The sequence below is a fragment of the Excalfactoria chinensis genome, chromosome 3, assembly GCF_039878825.1.
Source record: "Excalfactoria chinensis isolate bCotChi1 chromosome 3, bCotChi1.hap2, whole genome shotgun sequence".
In the NCBI taxonomy this organism is placed as follows: domain Eukaryota; kingdom Metazoa; phylum Chordata; class Aves; order Galliformes; family Phasianidae; genus Excalfactoria; species Excalfactoria chinensis.
In genome coordinates, this window is record NC_092827.1 from 96,337,296 (window position 1) to 96,356,620 (window position 19,325).

At 38.8% G+C, this 19,325-nt stretch overlaps 1 protein-coding gene across 3 annotated transcripts in view; it reads left to right on the forward strand.

The window, feature by feature from the left end:
- ALK (ALK receptor tyrosine kinase) overlaps window positions 1-19,325 on the forward strand; it is a 306,001-nt gene that overhangs the window by 200,890 nt on the left and 85,786 nt on the right. For all 3 annotated transcript variants that reach the window (XM_072332050.1, XM_072332047.1, XM_072332048.1), the window contains exon 5: window positions 6,606-6,733. In XM_072332050.1, the coding sequence (XP_072188151.1) occupies window positions 6,606-6,733 (128 nt within the window). The remainder of the gene's footprint in view (window positions 1-6,605; window positions 6,734-19,325) is intronic.

The window sequence follows — 19,325 nt, forward strand, 5'->3', positions numbered from 1 at the left end:
ATAACATTATCTTTCATAGCTTTTCTATCAAAAATAAAAATCTATTTTAAAACATTCTGTGTACAATCATTGTATTGTGATCTTGTAGCATGCCCTAAGTACAGGACAAGATCCAAATAGTAATGAAACTCTAATGGCTTACTTGCAAACTTTCAGTGTTATCTAAGTATGACTTAAAGATATCTCATGTGGGTTACTTGTCTCACTGAAACCTAAAGCAACTTTTGCCCTGATATCTCTCAAAGGTCTGGCTGTACAAAGGGACCCAGCAGTGCAATCCTAAAAGGGTAGAGCTGGCTTCCTCCCCAGTATGAGGGAGGCAGTACCATTGCAGTCTGGAGCCAGAATCATCTTGTTCTGGTATGGTAATTAGGCATTTGTCTGACCCATCAGCAAGGCCTAGAAGAACTACATAGTATTCTCTTGTATGGGAATCACTAGTTTTATACATCAAAACCCATGTGTTTGTTTTTTTCTGTTTGGTTGGTTGGTTTTGTTTGTTTGTTTGTTTGTTTTTTCTTGAGACACTGAAAGGAATAGAAAATCATTGCAAATAATTCCATCTTTTTTCACAACAAAGCTTTTGTAAGTACAACCTCAAAATGCATTTTGAGGGAACAACTGAGAAGCATTGTGGAAACTAGTAGAATGGGGATATTAAAGGTCTGATCCAGAGACACTAATAAAGGTTTTAACTGTATTTAACCTATCCCTAACTGTTCCTTATTTCATATGCAAGAGGCCATAGCAAGGGGCAGGTGGACAATTGTCATTAAATCAATAGAGGAAAATGCATACCATTTTTCTTTCTCTTAAGCAGAGTGCCCAGAGATAAGACGACTTTGCATTGTAGACTTTCTGCATTGCATGTTGAGAGCAATTTCTCTCAACATGCAATGTTCTCTCTTTGAGAGCTTTCTCCTTTAATGCTAAATGTCTTGTATTAATATACACGGACTTAATTTGTTGTCATATTAGGAACTAGATCCTTCTGAAGATAAAGTATATCATCATCCATCAATTTCCGACTCTGATGTCTCTTAAGTGATTTTAGGATCTGTAAACTGAAGTTGATTTAAAATTGATCATTAAGAGCAATTGCAGAGCGGTGTATTGTATTGTATTGTATTGTTTGGACTAAACAACAACAAGAAAAAACTATAGTTCGTGTTATTTTTTTTTCTCCATCTCAGAATTATAATGGCATCTTCAGAAAAAACAAATCCTGTTTGCTGCAGCCTAAAAAATCTAGTCTGGTTCTTTGTTTATGCAGTACCCATTTATTCCTATGGGGCAAGTAAGTCTGGAGCAGCATGAAGGCAAGGTTAGTGCCTGCTGTGAACCTGTTTATAATTATGCAGTGGCATGTAGGATGGAGAAAGTTATGTTCTTTCACCAGTTCATTTGGTAAAGGGGAAAAATTCTATTTCAGATTCCTAGGAACATACATATATATATGTGCATATATATATATATATAAAATTTAATCCTGTCCTTAACTAGGTTTCATTCTCAGAGGGCAGCTTTCAATATTTCACTTCCTTTATCATGCAACGTGAATTTTGACATGAAATACATATGGGTAACTACATATGAAATGGAGGGGTGTATAGCTGGCAAACAGAATTATGAACAGGTCAGAGTAACACTAAGAAGAAGGTGAGGTCAGTGAACATGACCTCATGTCATGATCATGTTGTTCAGGTCTGCTGTGGTCTGTTTGATCACCTAACTCTTTCAGGGCTGTGGAAGTTCCATGTTTCTGGCATACCTTCACTTTCCAGAGTGTAAATGAGTCCATAGATGGATACTTGTAAATTCGGATCTTGTACTGTGCTTAGTTTCTGACATCAGCATTTTGTGGTTTGGGGAACAACAATACAGCCTTATAAGAGAAACACTGAGTGTAGTCCAGACTTTCTTTAAGCAACAAATTCTCTATTTAATATATAGGTCTGAGCTTGTCCAGAATCTAAAAATACATGGTTCTGCGATTCTGAGCTATTCTGTCACTGAAGACAAAGCTGTTGTATGTTTGCCTACGTCTATGCTTATTCCAGATTTTAGATATCTGAGCCAACTTCTTTCTTACCATAACTTCATTGAAAGTTTGGTTGGGTTGCTCTGGCCTGTTGAAACAAGACTGAGAGGTGTCTAATCAATGCATTACAGTCGGTTGCTTTACAGACTAAAACACTGCATTAAGATGTTAAACTGTGGTCTTGTTAAACTATTGCTTGTGGTAGAGAGATCATCATGGCTGTTACGACTGATGCTGTGGTAAAAACAGGCTTTGCTGTTGAAGGCTATGTGGAGATTATATCTATATGTGCTATAACTGATGCACTTGTCCTTGCAGTTGTCAGCTTCGCAGTCCAATTCATCGTTCTGTATACTGCTTGGAGGTTATGCAGAGGCTAACAGGAACGATCTGTTATCTGCTGCAACTTTCTTTTGAGAGTGAGGTTTCACAGAATCACAGGATAATTAAGGCTGGAAGGTACCTCTGGAGTTGACTTATCCAACTTTGCTGCTCAATGCAGGGTCAGAAAGAAGGGGTTACCCAGAGCCATATCCAGTCAGGTTTTGAATATGTCCAAGGACAGAGACTCTAACAATTCTGAGCCTCTTCTTCAATTGTTAAATTACCCTTAGATTAAGCAATGTTTTTCTTGTCTTTAAATGGGATCGCTTGAATTCCAATCTGTGCACATCGCCTCCTGTCCTTTCATTAGATGTCACTGTCTGCCTCTCTTGACTTGCTACCCTTCCACAACATAAATGCACTGACAAAATCCTCTGTGAGCTTTCCCTTCCCCAAGCTAACCAATCCCAGTTTGCTCAGCCTCCCCTCATACATCAGATGTGCCAGCACCTTAATAATCTCTGTGGCTGTTTGCAGGACTCACTTTGGTAAGCTCATGTTTTTCTTGTGTTGGAAAGTCCGTTTGGCAAAAAGGCATAGCTAATGGTTGTGTTGAAAAGCTGTTTTGCAGCTGAGATTCTTCTTTATCAAATAGTATTATTATGTTCTTTCTGTTGTACTTTCCATGGAAATAAATAGATGTTGCTTTCAGAGTGACCTACATAGATCTTGTTGCTGTCAGAAAGCCTGTATTAAAAGATCTTCAAGTGACCGTGTTTCTGTTACATTCAGGGTGTTGTATGGAAAGATGTGGAGATCAGAGTCTCCATTGTGCCGTGAAACGACAACATAATTGATTCTTATCTTCAATTGACCATGGGTCTCTGTTCTGATCCAGTAGCTGTTTCAGTGTCCCTAATAAATCTACCAGTTAGTGTCATGTTCAGGTCACTTATTTTTGTGTCCACAAAGAAATGGTCTAATACTTGGGAATTCATTTCACGTGAATCTTTGAAGCTCAGGCAGTCTATTGTAGAAATTGGTTTGAATATATTTTTTTATGAATCTGGACTTAAGTGAATCTGCCTCTTCCAGTCTTGTGTTGCAGTGAAATAAAATACCTGCTTGGCAACAGCTCTGGGAGTTAATAAAGTTTCCGTGGTAAACTATGAGAAGCCTGAGAATTTCAAACTAAAGTTATTGCGCCAGTAACTCAGAAAAGCAATTCCTAAAACTCCTGGCACATTTATCCAGAGGGTTAGCAGTAGCACAGAAATGGAAATCATTGTTGAGAGCCACTGCGTACTTGGAATTAAAATCCATCAGTCTTCTGAAACTGAGGAGAACAATTTTTGTGACATATAGATGCTTCTGTAGTTCATAACAAAAATTAGATCTATGGCTGTTTTCTATCCTATTTGTAGGGAAATTCATATCCTTAATCCTTGTAATATACCTCACTTGTGATGACATCAAAAGAAATAATGCATGCATAGAGATGCTAGGCATTTAAGCCACATTCAATGCTTCATTTTATTTAATTTCAGTAAAAATTGAGTTATCTATTTGGATGAATGGGATTGAAAAGGAGAGGATGCTAAGCATCACCTTCTGAAGCTGGAACTTCAAGCATAGAAGTCAGAAGAATGTGAAAGATGGTAGATTCATAACACTTAGCAGTCTTGTTGGAATTGGAGGGGAGTGGAGAAAGAAATATGGTAAACCACAGGGAAAAAAGAAATCAGATTTTCTCAGATAAGAATTGAACAGTTAGCTATGGTCAGAACTTTTTTGCAACCCTTGCTTAGGACTTTTATTTAGGTCCTTACATACCTGTTGGCATCTTCCTTGCCTGTTGGGAATTTTGTCATATTGAACAGGGTGTAGTGACACTGCTATGTTTCTGCTGAGGAAAAAGAACGTGTCTACTACTGCTGGGACAAAGAAAAGTCTCCTAGCTATTAGTGGGATGGGGTTAGAGATTTTGTATTGATCCTCGCTTGTAGCAGGCACAAATAGCTGTTGGTGCAAATGGTGCACTGAGGGAACAGGGAGAAACACACACATGAACATACATAACCCAGAACATACTGTGATGATAGGAGTTACTTGATAAGGAAACATTTATGTTTCAAGAGGATGGAGTGAAAGAGCAATAAAAAATTTGTTGCCCTGACCAATGATGTTAACAAAAATCAGTATTCCTCAAAAAGAACTCAATGCTGAGTCCTTGAAATCAACTGAAAGAAACATAGTAAGTTTTCATTCTCACCTTAAAATTTGCAGCTGAAGCACTAAAAGATGTTTTGTAGTAGGCTTTATAATCACCAGTTGTCTTGTTTATCTCCATTTCCAGTATGCTAAAAAGAGAGGTGTTTTGTTTTGTTCTGTTTTTTTGCATGGTGCTGCATTTTTCATGTAACAAAAAAGAAAAATGAAGAAGTAGATTAGTAATGACTTGAATGGATTCGCAGGGAATTTCTCATCTCTGTGTTTATGGTGAGTGACCAGGCAGCAGGCAAAACAGCGTGAAATAGATGATGGTCATTCTGTAGCTGCTGAAGCTTCCTGTTGGAAGGCATCCCTTCACAAATGGTGTCATTAAGTGATTTTACTGGCAGCCTGTGCACAGTTTAAAATAAATAAATAAATAAATAAGTGGACCAGAGAGCATTACCACTGTTATTTTATTCCTAAACATCGTCAAATATGTCAAGTCGGAAGGGACACAAGGATTGAGCCCAAATCCTGGCTCCACACATCACCACCCAAATCCTATGGCTGAGAGTGATGCCCCAGTGCTCCCTGAGCTCTGCCATTGGGGCTGTGCCCATCACCCTCTGAGGCACAGCCCATTTCCTCACCACCAGATCAATTCCACAAGGCAGCTCTCCAGTTGCTCTCATCCCATAGTCTGTATACATATCCAGGGCTACCCCATCCCAGGTACAGAATCTGGCACTGCTCTTTTTAATCTGGTGCATTTGGCAACTGCACAACTCTCTAATGTGTCTGGATCTCTCTGCAAGGCCTTCCCACCCTTGAGGGAGTCAGGAGCTCCCCCCAGTTTATCATCTGTAAACTTACTTAGTACACATTTGAGCCCTATGTCTAGATCATTTATAAAAACACTGAAAAGTACTGGCCCTAAAAAGGAGCTGTGGGGTAACCTCAGCAGTGTCTGGTCACCAGTGTGATGTAACCCCATTTAATGTAACCCTTTGAGCACGTCCCTTCACCTACTGCATCAATGCTTTTCTGAAATCACAAACAATCACATCTTCTGCCTTCCCTTGGTCAGCCAGGTGGGTAACCCTGTCATTAAAGGTAGATTAAGTTGGTTAAACAGGACTTCCCCTTCATGAACCCATGCTGGCTATGACCTTTGACTGCAATATCTTTCAGGTGTTTTTCAGTAACACCTGGAATAATTTTCTCTATAGCATTACCAGGCACTGAAAGTGAGACTGGCAGGCAGATAAGTGCTACAGCACATTCAGGAAAAGGCAGATACTTATATTTTTACTACCTGGATTTAGATATGTCTTGCTGGACACCAGTGTAATCAGATGTTAAATCAGAGGTGATGTGTAAGAACTGGTAACTGAGCAGCTGGGTGCAGTTCTTATGCTAGCTGGCAAGATGTCTCAGGTGGAGCAGCTGATTAGACAGTAGAAAATGGGCTTTAAAGAAAGCAAACCCATTCCGTCCTTTCACATCTCAGAGAGTAAATTAAGCTAGGAGAAATGGTATGTTTTAGTAGTTGTACTTCCTGTATGTTACCTGAACCAGCAACACAGTGCAAGCCTTTGAGACCGACTCATTGCCTTAGTCTGACTGTAACATCCTTTGCCAGCAAGGAGCAGGAGGAGTGATACTTATAGAGGTATGCATGTGTGCTACAGATTTCACAGCTTGCTTTGCAGAGAAAATAAAGCTCCCTTGAAACAGCAGGCTGACATTTGCAAGAAGTCCAGGAGCAAAATGTGACAGAAGAGCCACTATTTAGCTGGGATTTCCACATTTAGCTTTTTGGAAATCTTGGTGCTTAGAAGCTTGGTTTTGCAAAATCCCTGGGAGGGGAGTCCCTGACTGAGAGCACTGTGAGAGGATGGTGTTGAGGCTGTAGTATGAGTAGCTACATGTGGAGCTGCTTCTCTGCTGGCTTTGGCCTTTGTAAAGTAGCCTTTCTTATCTCTCTTTTCCTTTGTTGTTTCCTCTTGCTGTATGATGAGAGCAGATGGGTGCTGCTTCAAAGAAGAGTTGGGCATATGGAGAAACCATTTCGGATCTCACTGGAGTACATTGCTAATGGGAACAAGAGCATAGCAGCTGTGGATTCCTTTGCAATGAAGAACTGCACAACAGGTAACGTACCTGATTTTATTGTTTCTGTCTTATAACATTGTGGTGTCTTTTTGGAGAGGAGGATAATTTCTGGCTGTTAAAGAAACTTCACAGACAAATCAGTTATTTAAACAAAAAGTAGGATACTAGGGAATAATTTTGTTAATGTTGTATTAGAAGTTTTTAACCTCTTGAAAGAACCAAGACATTTTTTTTCCTGTTTTGGAAAGAAATTCTAGAGAAATTCTATTTTGGAAAGCACAGATGAGTACTCTGCCTTGCTTGCCAAGATGCATATCCTGACAACTTCACTTTCTGCAGCAGAAGACAGAACAGATGAGTGGTGCCTAGAAAGATAACTTGCAAGCCATCTTATGGATGTTCCTGGTAATAATTTGAGTCGTTGTGTTGTTTTTTTTTTCCAAACAACTATCATGATTTTGGTTTTTTAAAATACACGCTTCATTGGAAATGTTCCAAAGGAGTTATTGCAGAGTTACCCCTAAAATAGCTCAATACAGGGCATGAAATTTAAGTAATGGACAACCTTAATGGGAGTTACCTTTTTAAATACAAGCTTAGTTATCAATTTAAGTATGTGAATTTAGTGCTTTGTGTCAGAAGCACCTGCGTTTTAGTTCTGCCATCATTATGGAGCTTGTGAATCATACTGAAATCTTTAGGTGGTGTGTCAGTGAGGAATGTTATCACTTCTAGCACTTAACACATTACCTTTTGTCATTTTTATTTACTTGGAATACTGCAGAGCTACACATCCACCTTTTCAGCCTTTTAGATCAGGGAGACTTGTTGGAGAGTCTATGTGGTTTTGGTTATTTACATTGCTCTTTACAAAGTCAAGTTGTATTAAGATGTTTATTGCACTATCCATACATAAAGATGATATCTAGGCTCCAACAGTGAGCAGCTTGGCTTTGTACTGAAAGTGCAAGGCATACTCAAATAGAATGCACCTGCTTTTCTACTTACATACAAAACCCATCTTGATATCTCTGTGAGAATGAAAATGAAGCATTTCAACTCTGCAAAACAAAGTAAATAGGAAAGAAATCATTGAAATCCATAGTGTTTGGGAATATGTTGCAATGAGCTATGGGAGATGTTCAGCTGCTGTGAAAGTACATAGATGTGTATGTGTGTATATATATATAAATGAATGTATGTGACAAATGATGTGCAAGCAATTGCTCACTACCTACTAACTGAAGCCCAGCTAGCCCTCAGACAGTGGAAAGAGAGGGAGAACTCCCACTCCCTACAGAACTTTGCTTCTGCATAATGTCATATGGTATGGAGTCTCCCTTTGGCCAATCTGAATCAGCTGTCCTAATTCCATCCCCTCTGAGTTCCTTGCCCTGCCACCCACCCCTAACCCCTCACTAGTAAAAGCTGGCATGGCCTTGACTCTGTACAATACTGCTCAGCAGCAATTTGAAACATCAGTGCACTTTCAACATTATTTTTCTACTAAAACAAAGCATAGCATTATACCAAGCACTGTGAAGAAAAACAAACCTGTCCCAGCTGAAACAAAGTCTGAGGTTTGGGTTGCAAATATCATCTAGTTCCAAATCTCTGCCAAGGGCTGAGACACCTTCCACTATATCAGGTTGCTCAAAGCTCCTTCCAATCTGTACTAGAAAATTTCCAGGGATGAGGCATTTCCAGCTTCTCTGGGGAACCTGGTAAAGTGTCTCATCAGCTCACAATGAACAATTTCTTCCTAATATCTAAACCTACTTTGCTTTAGTTTGAAACCATTACCCCTTATCCTTGCTGCACGCTCTATCTTTCCTGTAGATCCACTTTAAGGCATACGTAAGGCCTCCTTGGAACCACTTCTAGAGCAAATACATCCAACTCTCTCAGCCTGTTTTCATAGGAGAGATGCTCCAGCCCTCAAAGCTGAACTCAGTACTCCAGGTGGATTCTCGCAAGAGCACAGGGATTGAATTGCTGCCTTAGATCATTTAGATACACTTCTTCTGATGCAGCCTAGAATATAATTGACTCTCTGGGCTGCAAGAGCATTTTGACAGCTCATATTCAGCTTTTTGTCTAGCAGTACCCTCCAAATCTTTCTCTGCAGGAAAAGAAGTTCTGAAGATGGCAGAATTCAGTTGCTCAGTCTGTTAAAGTAAATTGTGAGCACAAAAGGACCAAATGTCCTTTTTTATCCACTGATTTTTAGCAGTTGGCTATTCTTCTACAGTACAAGGTATATAAATTATACTACTAGGGAATAAACTCACGTTATTTTTTTCCATTAGCTGAAACTGTTAATTGTTATGCATGCAAGTAAATGTGTGGTACTGTGCACACGTATTAGAAAGGAAGTAATAATGGGCAAGCAAGTTAGCACCTGAGGCTTGGGAAATAGGGAAAGCTACCTGAAAAGATTCATCTACATCTAAGTTTTCTTTAGCTGTTTGAGGCCTCTAGGCAGTTTAGGCAATAGGATACCTTAATGCCACTGAAGATCCTAAAACATACGTGATGAATTACGGAAAGAAACATCTGAGAAACAGGAATAACCCTTCAGCCTGACTTTACAAAGCCTTTTGGAAACCTTGTACACACTTCAGAAACAAAGGGGCATTTTCTTAGGAAATTAGGCTGCTATTTCCGTGGTTGAATATGGATTTGAATCGAAATTAGATGCTAATAGAGGAATGAATAAGGTGGAGGTTTGGGGTTAGAGTAGAACACAGAGAATTCCATTTTGTCAATTCATTTATTAAGGAAAAAATAGGATTTTTGCATCTGAAGTGGAAAAATGGAAATATATTTGGAATGAAAATTAACAAATTAAAATTCTGGTGCTGATCCTGAAGTTTTCTCTAATTCTGAAGGTAAAAATTCAAGATTGAAATCCCATCTAGCTAAAAAGGTATTGATTAGAAATAGATTTCTATCTAATTCCCTGTGCTTCCCTTTCTTTTTCATTCAACAGATGAGAAAATCAAAGTGATTTGTTACTTGAATATCTTCACATTATCCAGTTCCTATATATAATCAGTCTTGATCAGGTTAGGCTGATAGGAAAAATGAAAACCCGTGCAAATTGAGAGGTTTTATTTTGTTGTTGGTTTAATGCTCAGGATGAGTACTAACTGTTTGGTGCAACTCTTCCCATTGCTGCACATCATCATCACCTTTATTCTCATGCACTCGATCAAGTATCTTTGTTTTTTACGTAAAGCTTTCTTGGAGCACGGGATTAGATTCTGATTAGGAAGCTCCTATTATTAATAAAAATGCTGCTTGAAATTATACAGGTTTGGGATCAGGCCAATTCACAGATAGCATTGCCCATAGTCCTACATCCAGTTGACTTTCAATTATTGTCTTAAATGCAGATTGTGCTTGTCAGTGTCTAAAACCCAAACTATTGGTTGTCTCATTTTTTCTTACAAATTACTATTTAAATAAGCAAAAAATAAAATATCAGGGAAGAAATATACCTGTTTAATATAAGGTACAAATTTGCTCCTTCTACAAGTAAAGTAACTGGTACAGTGGCATTTGATAGTTGACGGTAATTTCTAGTAATAAAAATAGAGCTAATTTCCTGAGTAATGTATCGACTTATTAATGATATTTAATGGGTTTCTTTCTATTTTTATTGCTGTTGTAAATTAATTGGTTTGCTAACGTATTTCCAAAAGTCTTAATTAAAGTACTTAATAGTAAGCAGAAGTAAATTACATGACATTGTTTTACTTAGCAGTGTTTGATTTACCAATTCTAAGTAACTTTTTAAGCAAGGAGCATGAAGTTCAAATGCTTTTAAAACATGTTAAAGGTTTAATGATGCTCTGAGGCTGTTAGAGTAGTTATTTTAGACACTCACCACTTCCAAGAGAAAGCACTTAGCTTTCAGGTTTTCAAGCTTAGTAGGCAACATAAAAAACATATTTATTTTGAAGTGGGGAGAGAATGTGTGTTGTTGATTTCTTAAGTTAACGCTTCTGTCCATTCAGCAATAGCTTTTTCAAGAGATACTAAAAGTACATAGAAATACACTCATTACCTTCAGAGCCGGTAAGTAGTTCTGTAATGATCCTGTAGCTGTAATACGCATGCAAATTTCTGAAAGTTGAAGTGAAGGTTATACTAAAAACTAAAGCATTGATCCAAAGCAAAGAAATGGTCAAAAGAGAGAGGTTTTGAAGTCCTGAAGGTGATTTTACTTGGAAAAGAGATAGTGAGTGAACAGTAAAGATTGCAGACCTGAAACATGTATGAAGAACTATGGGCAACTGCCAGATAGAATTTTCCATGACTCCTTCTGATAAATAGTATAGCAACAGACTTATGAATTGACTTAGGAAATCAATAACGGGTTGTTTTTTTTTTCCCAAACAAGATTGCTTGTGTATCTAAAACATTACTAAAACTAATTACACATATGTGTGTTCATACAATAACCAAATATTTATCATTTTTCCCATATATACTTGCTTTCTGCATTTTGTCTTATAAATTAATTGTCAGGGTGTTGTGGTTAGCTGAACTCAGGGAGATACCAGTGAGAATCTTTCCAAAATGAGTTCTTGATGCTTTCTACTGGAATACTACCTAGAAAAGTTAACCTCTTCTAGACCAGAGAAACATTATCAAAGAATCATCAAGTATGAAGAATACTTTCAGCATCATCATGTCTACACATTAACTTGAGCTACCACGTTCCGTTGCTAAACCATATCCCCTTGTCATGACACACAGCTAGTATAGATGTTAATAATGCATATTTTTTCATAGTTCTTAACTAAAACTCAGTAAAAACTGTAAGATGCTTGCAGAAAATTTATGAGGCAACTAAGTTATGAATTATTTGCTTAGTTGTAATTATGGGACCTGTACTTCCAGGAGGAACCCAACATGTAATTTTCTTTGGTTTGGAGTTCCACCACTACTCAGAATAGTGAACAAAACAATTAGCACAGTCAATATGGGTCCATTGTTATAAAAACTGAAAAGCAGACATTAAAACTTCATGTTTCATTTCATAAGTAGCTATCTCTATTTGAGGCTCAAGACCAACCTGTACCATTTTATCAATTACAGTGCATTTGAGTGCACCCTCAGCAAGTTTGCTGATGATACTTAGCTGAGCGATGCAGCCGATAGAAGGAAGGGATGCCATCCAGAGTGACCTTACCAAGCTTGAGAAGTGGGCCCATGAGATCCTAATGAGGTTCAGCAAGGCCAAGCGCAGGGTGTTGCACTTTGGGTTGAGGCAATTGCAAATATGCATACGGACTGGAAGAAGGACTCATTGGAAGCAGCCCTGAGGGAGGGACTTGGGGGAGCTGATGGACAAAAAGCTTCACATGAGGCAGCAATGTGCGCTTGCGAACTGTATCCTGGGCTGCATCAGAAGAGGAGTGGTTGGCAGGGTGAGGGAGGTGATAGTCCCCTATACTCTGCCCTCATGAGGCCCCCGATGGAGTACTCTGTCCATGCACAGGGTTCCATTACAAGAAGGATGTAGAGACATTGGAGAGGGTCCAGAGGAGGGCCATAAGGATGATCAGAGGGATGGAGCACCTCTTCAATGAAGAAAGACTGAAGGAGCTGGAGTAGTTTATCCTGGAGAAGAGAAGGCTTTGAGAGGACCTCACTATAGCTTTCTAGTACTTGAAGGGAGCTTATAAGCAGGAAAGAGACCAAATTGTACACGTTCTGATAATAGCAGTAGGACAAGGGGGAATGGCTTTAAACTGAAAGAGGGATGATTTAGATTAGATTTTAGAAGGAAACTTTTTACTTGGAGTGGTGAGGCACTGGCACAGGCTGCCCAGAGAAGCTGTGGGTACCTCATCCCTGGAGATGTTCAAAGCCAGGCTGGATGGAGCCCTGGACAACCTTAGGTGTGGTCTGTGGCAACCCTGCCCACAGCAGGGAGTTGGAACTGGATAGGATTATATGTCTGTTCCAGTATGAGCCATTCTATGCTTCTGTGGTTCCATAATACTAATGTGACCTACCCAGATAATTTTTGTGAAACTGGAGAAGTGCCTTTGATGTTAATGCTGCAGTTAAGGAGCTCAGCAAGACAGAGAATAGATGCAGAGTGAAATGAAGTCAATGGGAATTAGTCCATGTGTTTGACTTAAGTCCTGAGTATCCCTCATTTTTTAAAGAAATAACAATCAAGCAGATTGGCTGCATTTTCCTTGGAGTGGCCTATGCTATTAATGCATTTTGACTGAGCTTGTTTTCCTTTGGATCTAATATTACTAAGTAGACATTTGGAAAAGATATACTAAGATGAAAGTATTTGTCTCCAACTGCATTGGCAACCACCTTCTTCCCCATTCACGTCTTCCCCTCATAAGGGAGATTATTCTGACTTCAGGCTGTGTACAAAGAACACCTCTAGCCTGGTAGCATTTTAATCCTTCAGGGATCTCACGTTGGAGGAAGAATAGTGATTTACAGATGAGTGTAGTGGTTGTAGTGAAGTTAAATCATTTGAAGTTAATTCCGAAGTGATAATTATTTCACTAATGGGTTTGTGCCCATGTAAGTAAAATAGTCTGAAGCAGTTGTTATGGGCCTTACCTTTGGTTTCATTTTTTATTTTCATCTTTTTGAAATTCAGTGGTAGTATCTAGGAATAAAAAATAAAGCAATTTAAGTCTTACTCTGCCTTTTCTAGGAGCAATATTAATTATATTAGTAGAGTAGATTCTGGCAGTAATGAATCAGTGATTATGCATTTCTGTTGCTGACTGTGAGAACCTACTTATTGTAGAACCACATTTGGACAGTTCTGATTATGTTGATTTGATGTATATAAAACATCAGTTTACCTGCCGAAGAGAGGAAGGTGAACCTGAATATCTAAAGGATTTGATTTTCATAGGTCAGTCATGTCACCATGTTGGCAAATGAGACCCAGGGTTCTGTTGTTTTACTCAGTAATCCCGATTATGTGTTTCTTTCTCTAAGATGAGGAAGAAAGTAAAAAGAAATGTTTTAAATGGTGTCATAATGCTCATAAAACAGGTATTTAAAATTTATGTGCTCATATAGGAGGTCAGAAGAATCCGACACAGAAAGACTGAATGTGGATGTTTCTCACACAGCATTACTGTCTTAACCAGAGTGGGCAGGTTCCACTAATTAAGAACGTTAGGTTATTTGAGTTAGGAAAGAAAACTGAGAAATCTCAACCTACAAAATTCAGATCTTTAATTATTCGAGGAGAAGGGCCTGTTCTTATGGGGTACTGGGAGCTGCTTGAGAGACACTGTAAATCCATCATTGCCTCCTGCAAATGTTGGCAGTTGTGGGTACTAAGTACTTTTTAACACCTTGAAGAATTGGCCAATACATTATCTTTTTAATGATGTATATGATTTTTATCCTGACCTTCTCCCTTAATTAAGGCTTATTTCAACAGAGGAGCCATTGATTCAGTGAAGGAAAATGAACTCTGTAATCTGCTTTCCCCAAATTGAACTTTTTTTTTTATTACTATTAATTGCTGCCACTTAGTTCTTGTGATGTTTTAATTGCTTGGATTTATTGAAACAATCATAGGATTCACAGTACTCACCTGAGAAATTAGTAGAATTATGATTTATGGATGAGCCAATGATTTTAAAACAGTGTTACTCCAGATTCAAAGATTTCTGCAAGCCAATCTATTGTGTAAGTAGATTTTAGTCTATTTTCCCCTTTCTCCTTCTTTGATAAACTCCTTTATTTTCAAAGGACTGCTAGGTTGTAACAGAGGGCATGCAGAACCCTGGTTTTGCTTAAAGTCAAGGGTAGGTTTGCATAGGGTTTTGTTTTAAATAGATTCATGAACGTTTCTGCCAGCTATAGAATCATAGAATGCTTTGGGTTGGAATGATGTAGTTCCAGTCCTTCGCCTATAGGCAGGGATGCCTCCCTCTTGACCAGGTTGCTCAGAGCCCCATCCAGCCTAGCCTTGAATGCTTCCAGAGTGGGGAAATTCACAACCTTGCTGGGCAGCCTGTTCCAGTATCTCATCACCCTCACAGTAAAGAATTTCTTCTTAATATCCAGTCTACATCTACCCTCTTCGAGTTTCAAATCATTTCCTCTTATACCCATCACTACCTGCCCTTACAAAAAATCCCTCCCCAATTTTCCTGTAGACCCACTTCAGGTACTGGAGGACTGCTATAAGGTCCTCTCCATAGACTTCTTTTCTCTAGAGCCCCAACTCTCTTAGCCTGTCCTCACAGGGTAGGTGCTCCAGCCCTCTGATCACGTTCATGGCCCTCCTCTGGACCTATTCCAACAGCTCCATACCCTTCATGTGTTGGGGGCTCCAGAACTAGGCACAGTGCTCCAGGTGGGGTCTCACAAGAGCAGAGCAGAAAGGCAGAGTCATGCCTTAGTGACCAGTTCAAAAATGACTGGGAAAGACAATTCAATTAATTAGTAGAGCAGTCAAATTTGATCAGTTAGTCAACCAGGCTGAACTAACTAGATAGATAATATGTTAAACAGGGAGAGAGACCAAGTGAGACTGAGGGAGATTCAGTGAACTGTGAAAACTGATTAAATGCAAAAATAAATAAATAAAAATAAAATAAAAATTAAAAAATTAATCAACATTTAAAATGTTCATATGCAGAGATAAATGCATGGGATGTTCAGGTGGAAGTTAGTTTTTTCTGTGGCTCACTGGAAGCACTGGTGAACAAAATCGTTTTTCAAAGGTGAAGAACAAAGATGAGAAGATAATGGGACAAGGAGAAAAGGTTGTCTCTGTGTAGAAGACTGTAGAAGACAAGATTGTGTCAGCAGCACGTACCTTATTTTTAAAGGCCTGCATGAGTATCAGGTGCCAGTGCTGAATTCTAAAGTCCCACTGCTCTGTAGTGATGCAGCGCATATAGAATTGAAGAACAGGGTAACTCCTCCACTTTCTGTACTGCAGTGAAATGTTCCTTAGATTTTGGCTCAGGGCACTTCTGCACCTCAGGGTTTGTCTTCTGAAGTATTTGTATTCAGCTTGTTTTCTGTCTGCAAGGTCTCATTACTTATCTGCCCCAGTCTTGTTAAAAAAGCCTACCTGGCTCTTCTCTTGTCTACTTCTAAACCTTTCTCTTTTTGCCTCAGGGAGTCCTGCTGGCTTTGTGCAGCTATTCTGTTTCTGCATGGGTTACTTCAAGCAGCTTTCTTAGCAAACCAATTGCTGCACCAAGCCACAGAGACACTGTTTAATAGTTTGGGACTGTATCTAGTGTGGGAGAGATGTGACCCGTTGGTCTTAGCAGCGATTGATACAGTGAAGCAGGCACTCTGCGTTAGAGCAACGGAAGCTAAAAAGCCCTGTCCTTGTAATTCCAAATCGAATTCATAACATGTAACTAGAAATGCCAGCTGACAAAAAATAACCCCAAAAACCCAGATGCAACAAGTGACTTTTTTTTTCTTGAAAATGTAACAATCTAATTGGGGACTGAAGTTTTCTGAAGAGGACCTCGTTCCCCTTCAACAAAGGAGACTTCTTTATGCTGTATTTGGAAACTCACAACCAGTAGCTGCACATCAGAATCTGGGTCAGTTCATTAAATTCACGCGTTGTGATCCTTTGCTTTGAAGTTATGGAAAAAGTTGGAGAAAGAAAGAACTTTCAAAAGCTGCTAAGTGACTTAGGAGCACAAATTAATGGGAACTATGCTCCTTAGTCCCCCAGGAGTTTTCAAAAATCCCATCATTATTGAATTGCACTGAGGTTTGCCTTCCACCTGTGAGGATGAGAAAGGAAAGACTATACGCCGTGGAGGCAGTTTTAAGGGGTATCTCTGCAAATGAAGCATACATTGCTTTTATGAATTGAGCCTTTGAAAGCTCTGGTACTAAGGCATATTGATCGAGAGGTCACACACAGATGGCGAGATCTTAAATTACCAGTTAGGCTTTATTACATAAAAGAAATTTGAAGAACACTTCCCCTCCTGCTTAAATAAATGCCAACTGAAGTGCACAAGTTTTGTACCACTGGGAGGTTGCAAGCACTTAAATGAGCCAGCTGGATTCTGGGTCTCATTCCAGGCTGAAGTGTATTGTCTATGGGGCATATCTGATGGAGTAGCAGCAAATCTGTAAGCAAAACAAGAGGCTTGGAAATGTTTTCCAGATGTAGAAGGAAATACAGTTTAGTCAGCTCTTACAGAGAGATTTGGCATGTTGTTCCAATAATGATGTAAGTGTTGGATTTTTAATTTGTTATAAATCCAAACGAAGCAACTATTATGATACCTTAAAACTTCGAAGGTAAGAGGCAATGGATCCATTTTTGTGAGATATCAGATTGTGGCACACTGGGATCTGAGCTGTTTTGGTTGATTTTTGTTAGCCACAGTCTGAAGTAGATGATTTTGCATAGTTTACAGCACTGAATGTTCTGTGCGTTTGAGCCTTAATTATAAACTATGTAGTGAATTTTTAAGATGCCACTTAGAGTTGCAAGCAACACGTATGTAAGTTCAGCATGGCGGCATATGGTACAAAAAAAGAATGAAAATAAAACCAAAGAAATTTTAATATTTCTTTCATATTCTTAGTGTTTGTGTTTACTTACAGAATGTACTACAGACTCTTTATGCACCTCATGCAGTAATAGTGTATTTATGAAAATAAGTTAATACCAAAGAAGCCAAAATGAAGAAAAAGCTATCGCTCTAATTCAGAAGCACTGGATGTAAAGTTTTGGCAATAGTGTTAACTCATCAGGCACTTCTGTGGTACACATCACTAACAAAACAGGAGTGACTAGGATGTCTAAAGAAATGCCAGGTGGCTCAGACAGCTGAGTACCTGAAATATTTACTGCATGTAAACTATTTCATGAAGTAAAGAAATTGAAGTAACTCTGAAGTTACTTTGGTAGGTTTTCTGTTAGTGAAAGCTGTTAAGAAGTTTGCTCATTGGTCATTGTTGGAACTTTGAAAAGGAGAAACCTAGGAGATTTGATAGGGACAGTGCTGTTTTGGATTTCAGACTTGTTGTCATTGCTTATTTCTTCACAGCCAATAGGAGAGCTTGGTTCACGTTATAGCTGGCATTGTTTTTGTTGGTAAAGGAGACTAGAGCTGATGCTTAGTGTTTGTAATTATTGTATCCCTTTAAAGTTACATTTATAAAAAATTAGATTGCAAAATACGTTTTGTACCAAGTGTATTTTCTTATAGATTGCAACTAATCAAGACAAATGAGAAATCCAAAATAATAGTTTCTGTGGCGTGTTAGGAAAACGTTCTACTTCAATACATGTTTAATCTGCTCTTTGCTCGGAGTGCTTTAGTGTGGTCCTCCCCACTTACACTGTTTGTCTTCAGTTTTCCTCTAATTTTATCTTAACAGCATCTCCAACTTGCTCCTCTCCCAAGTGAAATCAAGCAATTTCTCTCATTTGGGCAAGCCTATTCCTTCCTTTTTCCCCTCAGTCATAAAACATTCCTTCCAATCTAATCTCATCATGTAACTGTTAGGGCAGTTATTGCTCCATCATAAGTGTACATTATAGCATGTAGTCTTCATCTTCTTTGTTGATTTGTAGAATGTCATCTAGTTTGTGGCTTCGTGTAGCTCATCATAAATTGTAATAAATGTACTTCTACATGCTTCTTCTGCTACTAGCAGTTACAGTTATCAGCAGTGTCTTAAGAATAATAGCAGCCAGAACATTCTCTAGTTCATATTATTTTTCAGCATTTTAAGTAAAGAGTGCTTTCCTTTCCTGTACCAGTAGGGTACTTACCATGTCATGACCAGGCAGGATGCCTCCAAATGTAAGTCAGTTTTGCAGATTTACTCTTCTTACACTGCAACCCTTCACTGATACTGTTCTGCCAGTACTACAGAGAAGTTAATTACTATTTCTTCAACTCCTATTGCTGTGCCTTCTCAGACCAGTACTCTCAGGTGTCTCCAGTCTGTGTGTTACACTGATTGTAAATACCTTAGCGCAAACAGAAAGGCAAGTTGCAAGAGATGAGTAAAGATGAGCAAAGCCCTTTGCAGTGAGACACAGTGAGTGAATAGTAGATTAGTCAACAACTGGGTGGAATCAGGTGGGTGGAAATGGAAGTTATTTTAAATGGCCCTTCCATCGATCTTAGAAATGAGAGTGATGCAGTGAACAGAATCAGGCCATTAGTAGCAACAACAATAACCAACAATTTACTGGAGCGTCTGTAACAAGTCTAAATAGAAGTACTTGGCTGATGAAACAGGAAAGAGATGCCTTGCTGTCAGCTTTGACTTTTTAGTTAACGCTAGGCATTGCTTAAGCTGTAACTGTGTTGGTATAATTGAGAGCTGTCACTGGGGACTCCTCTTTAGAAAATTGCACTTATTTTGGAAGTTACTTGGGCAGAGAGGCTGTTCATGGCAGAGCTTCATTGTATGTTTGAGTAGTCTTTCTGTGCTTGTGTGAGTTTTATACAGTGCCAAGTGTTCTTAAAGAAAGCATAGAAGAAGCAATGAATTTGTCCCCCCAGCCTTTTGGGTTGGTTTTTGTTGGGTTTTGGTTTTTTTTGGTCTAAATTTTGTTGATGTTGGCTGCTTTGAACAAAGGCCAGGAAACATTTTC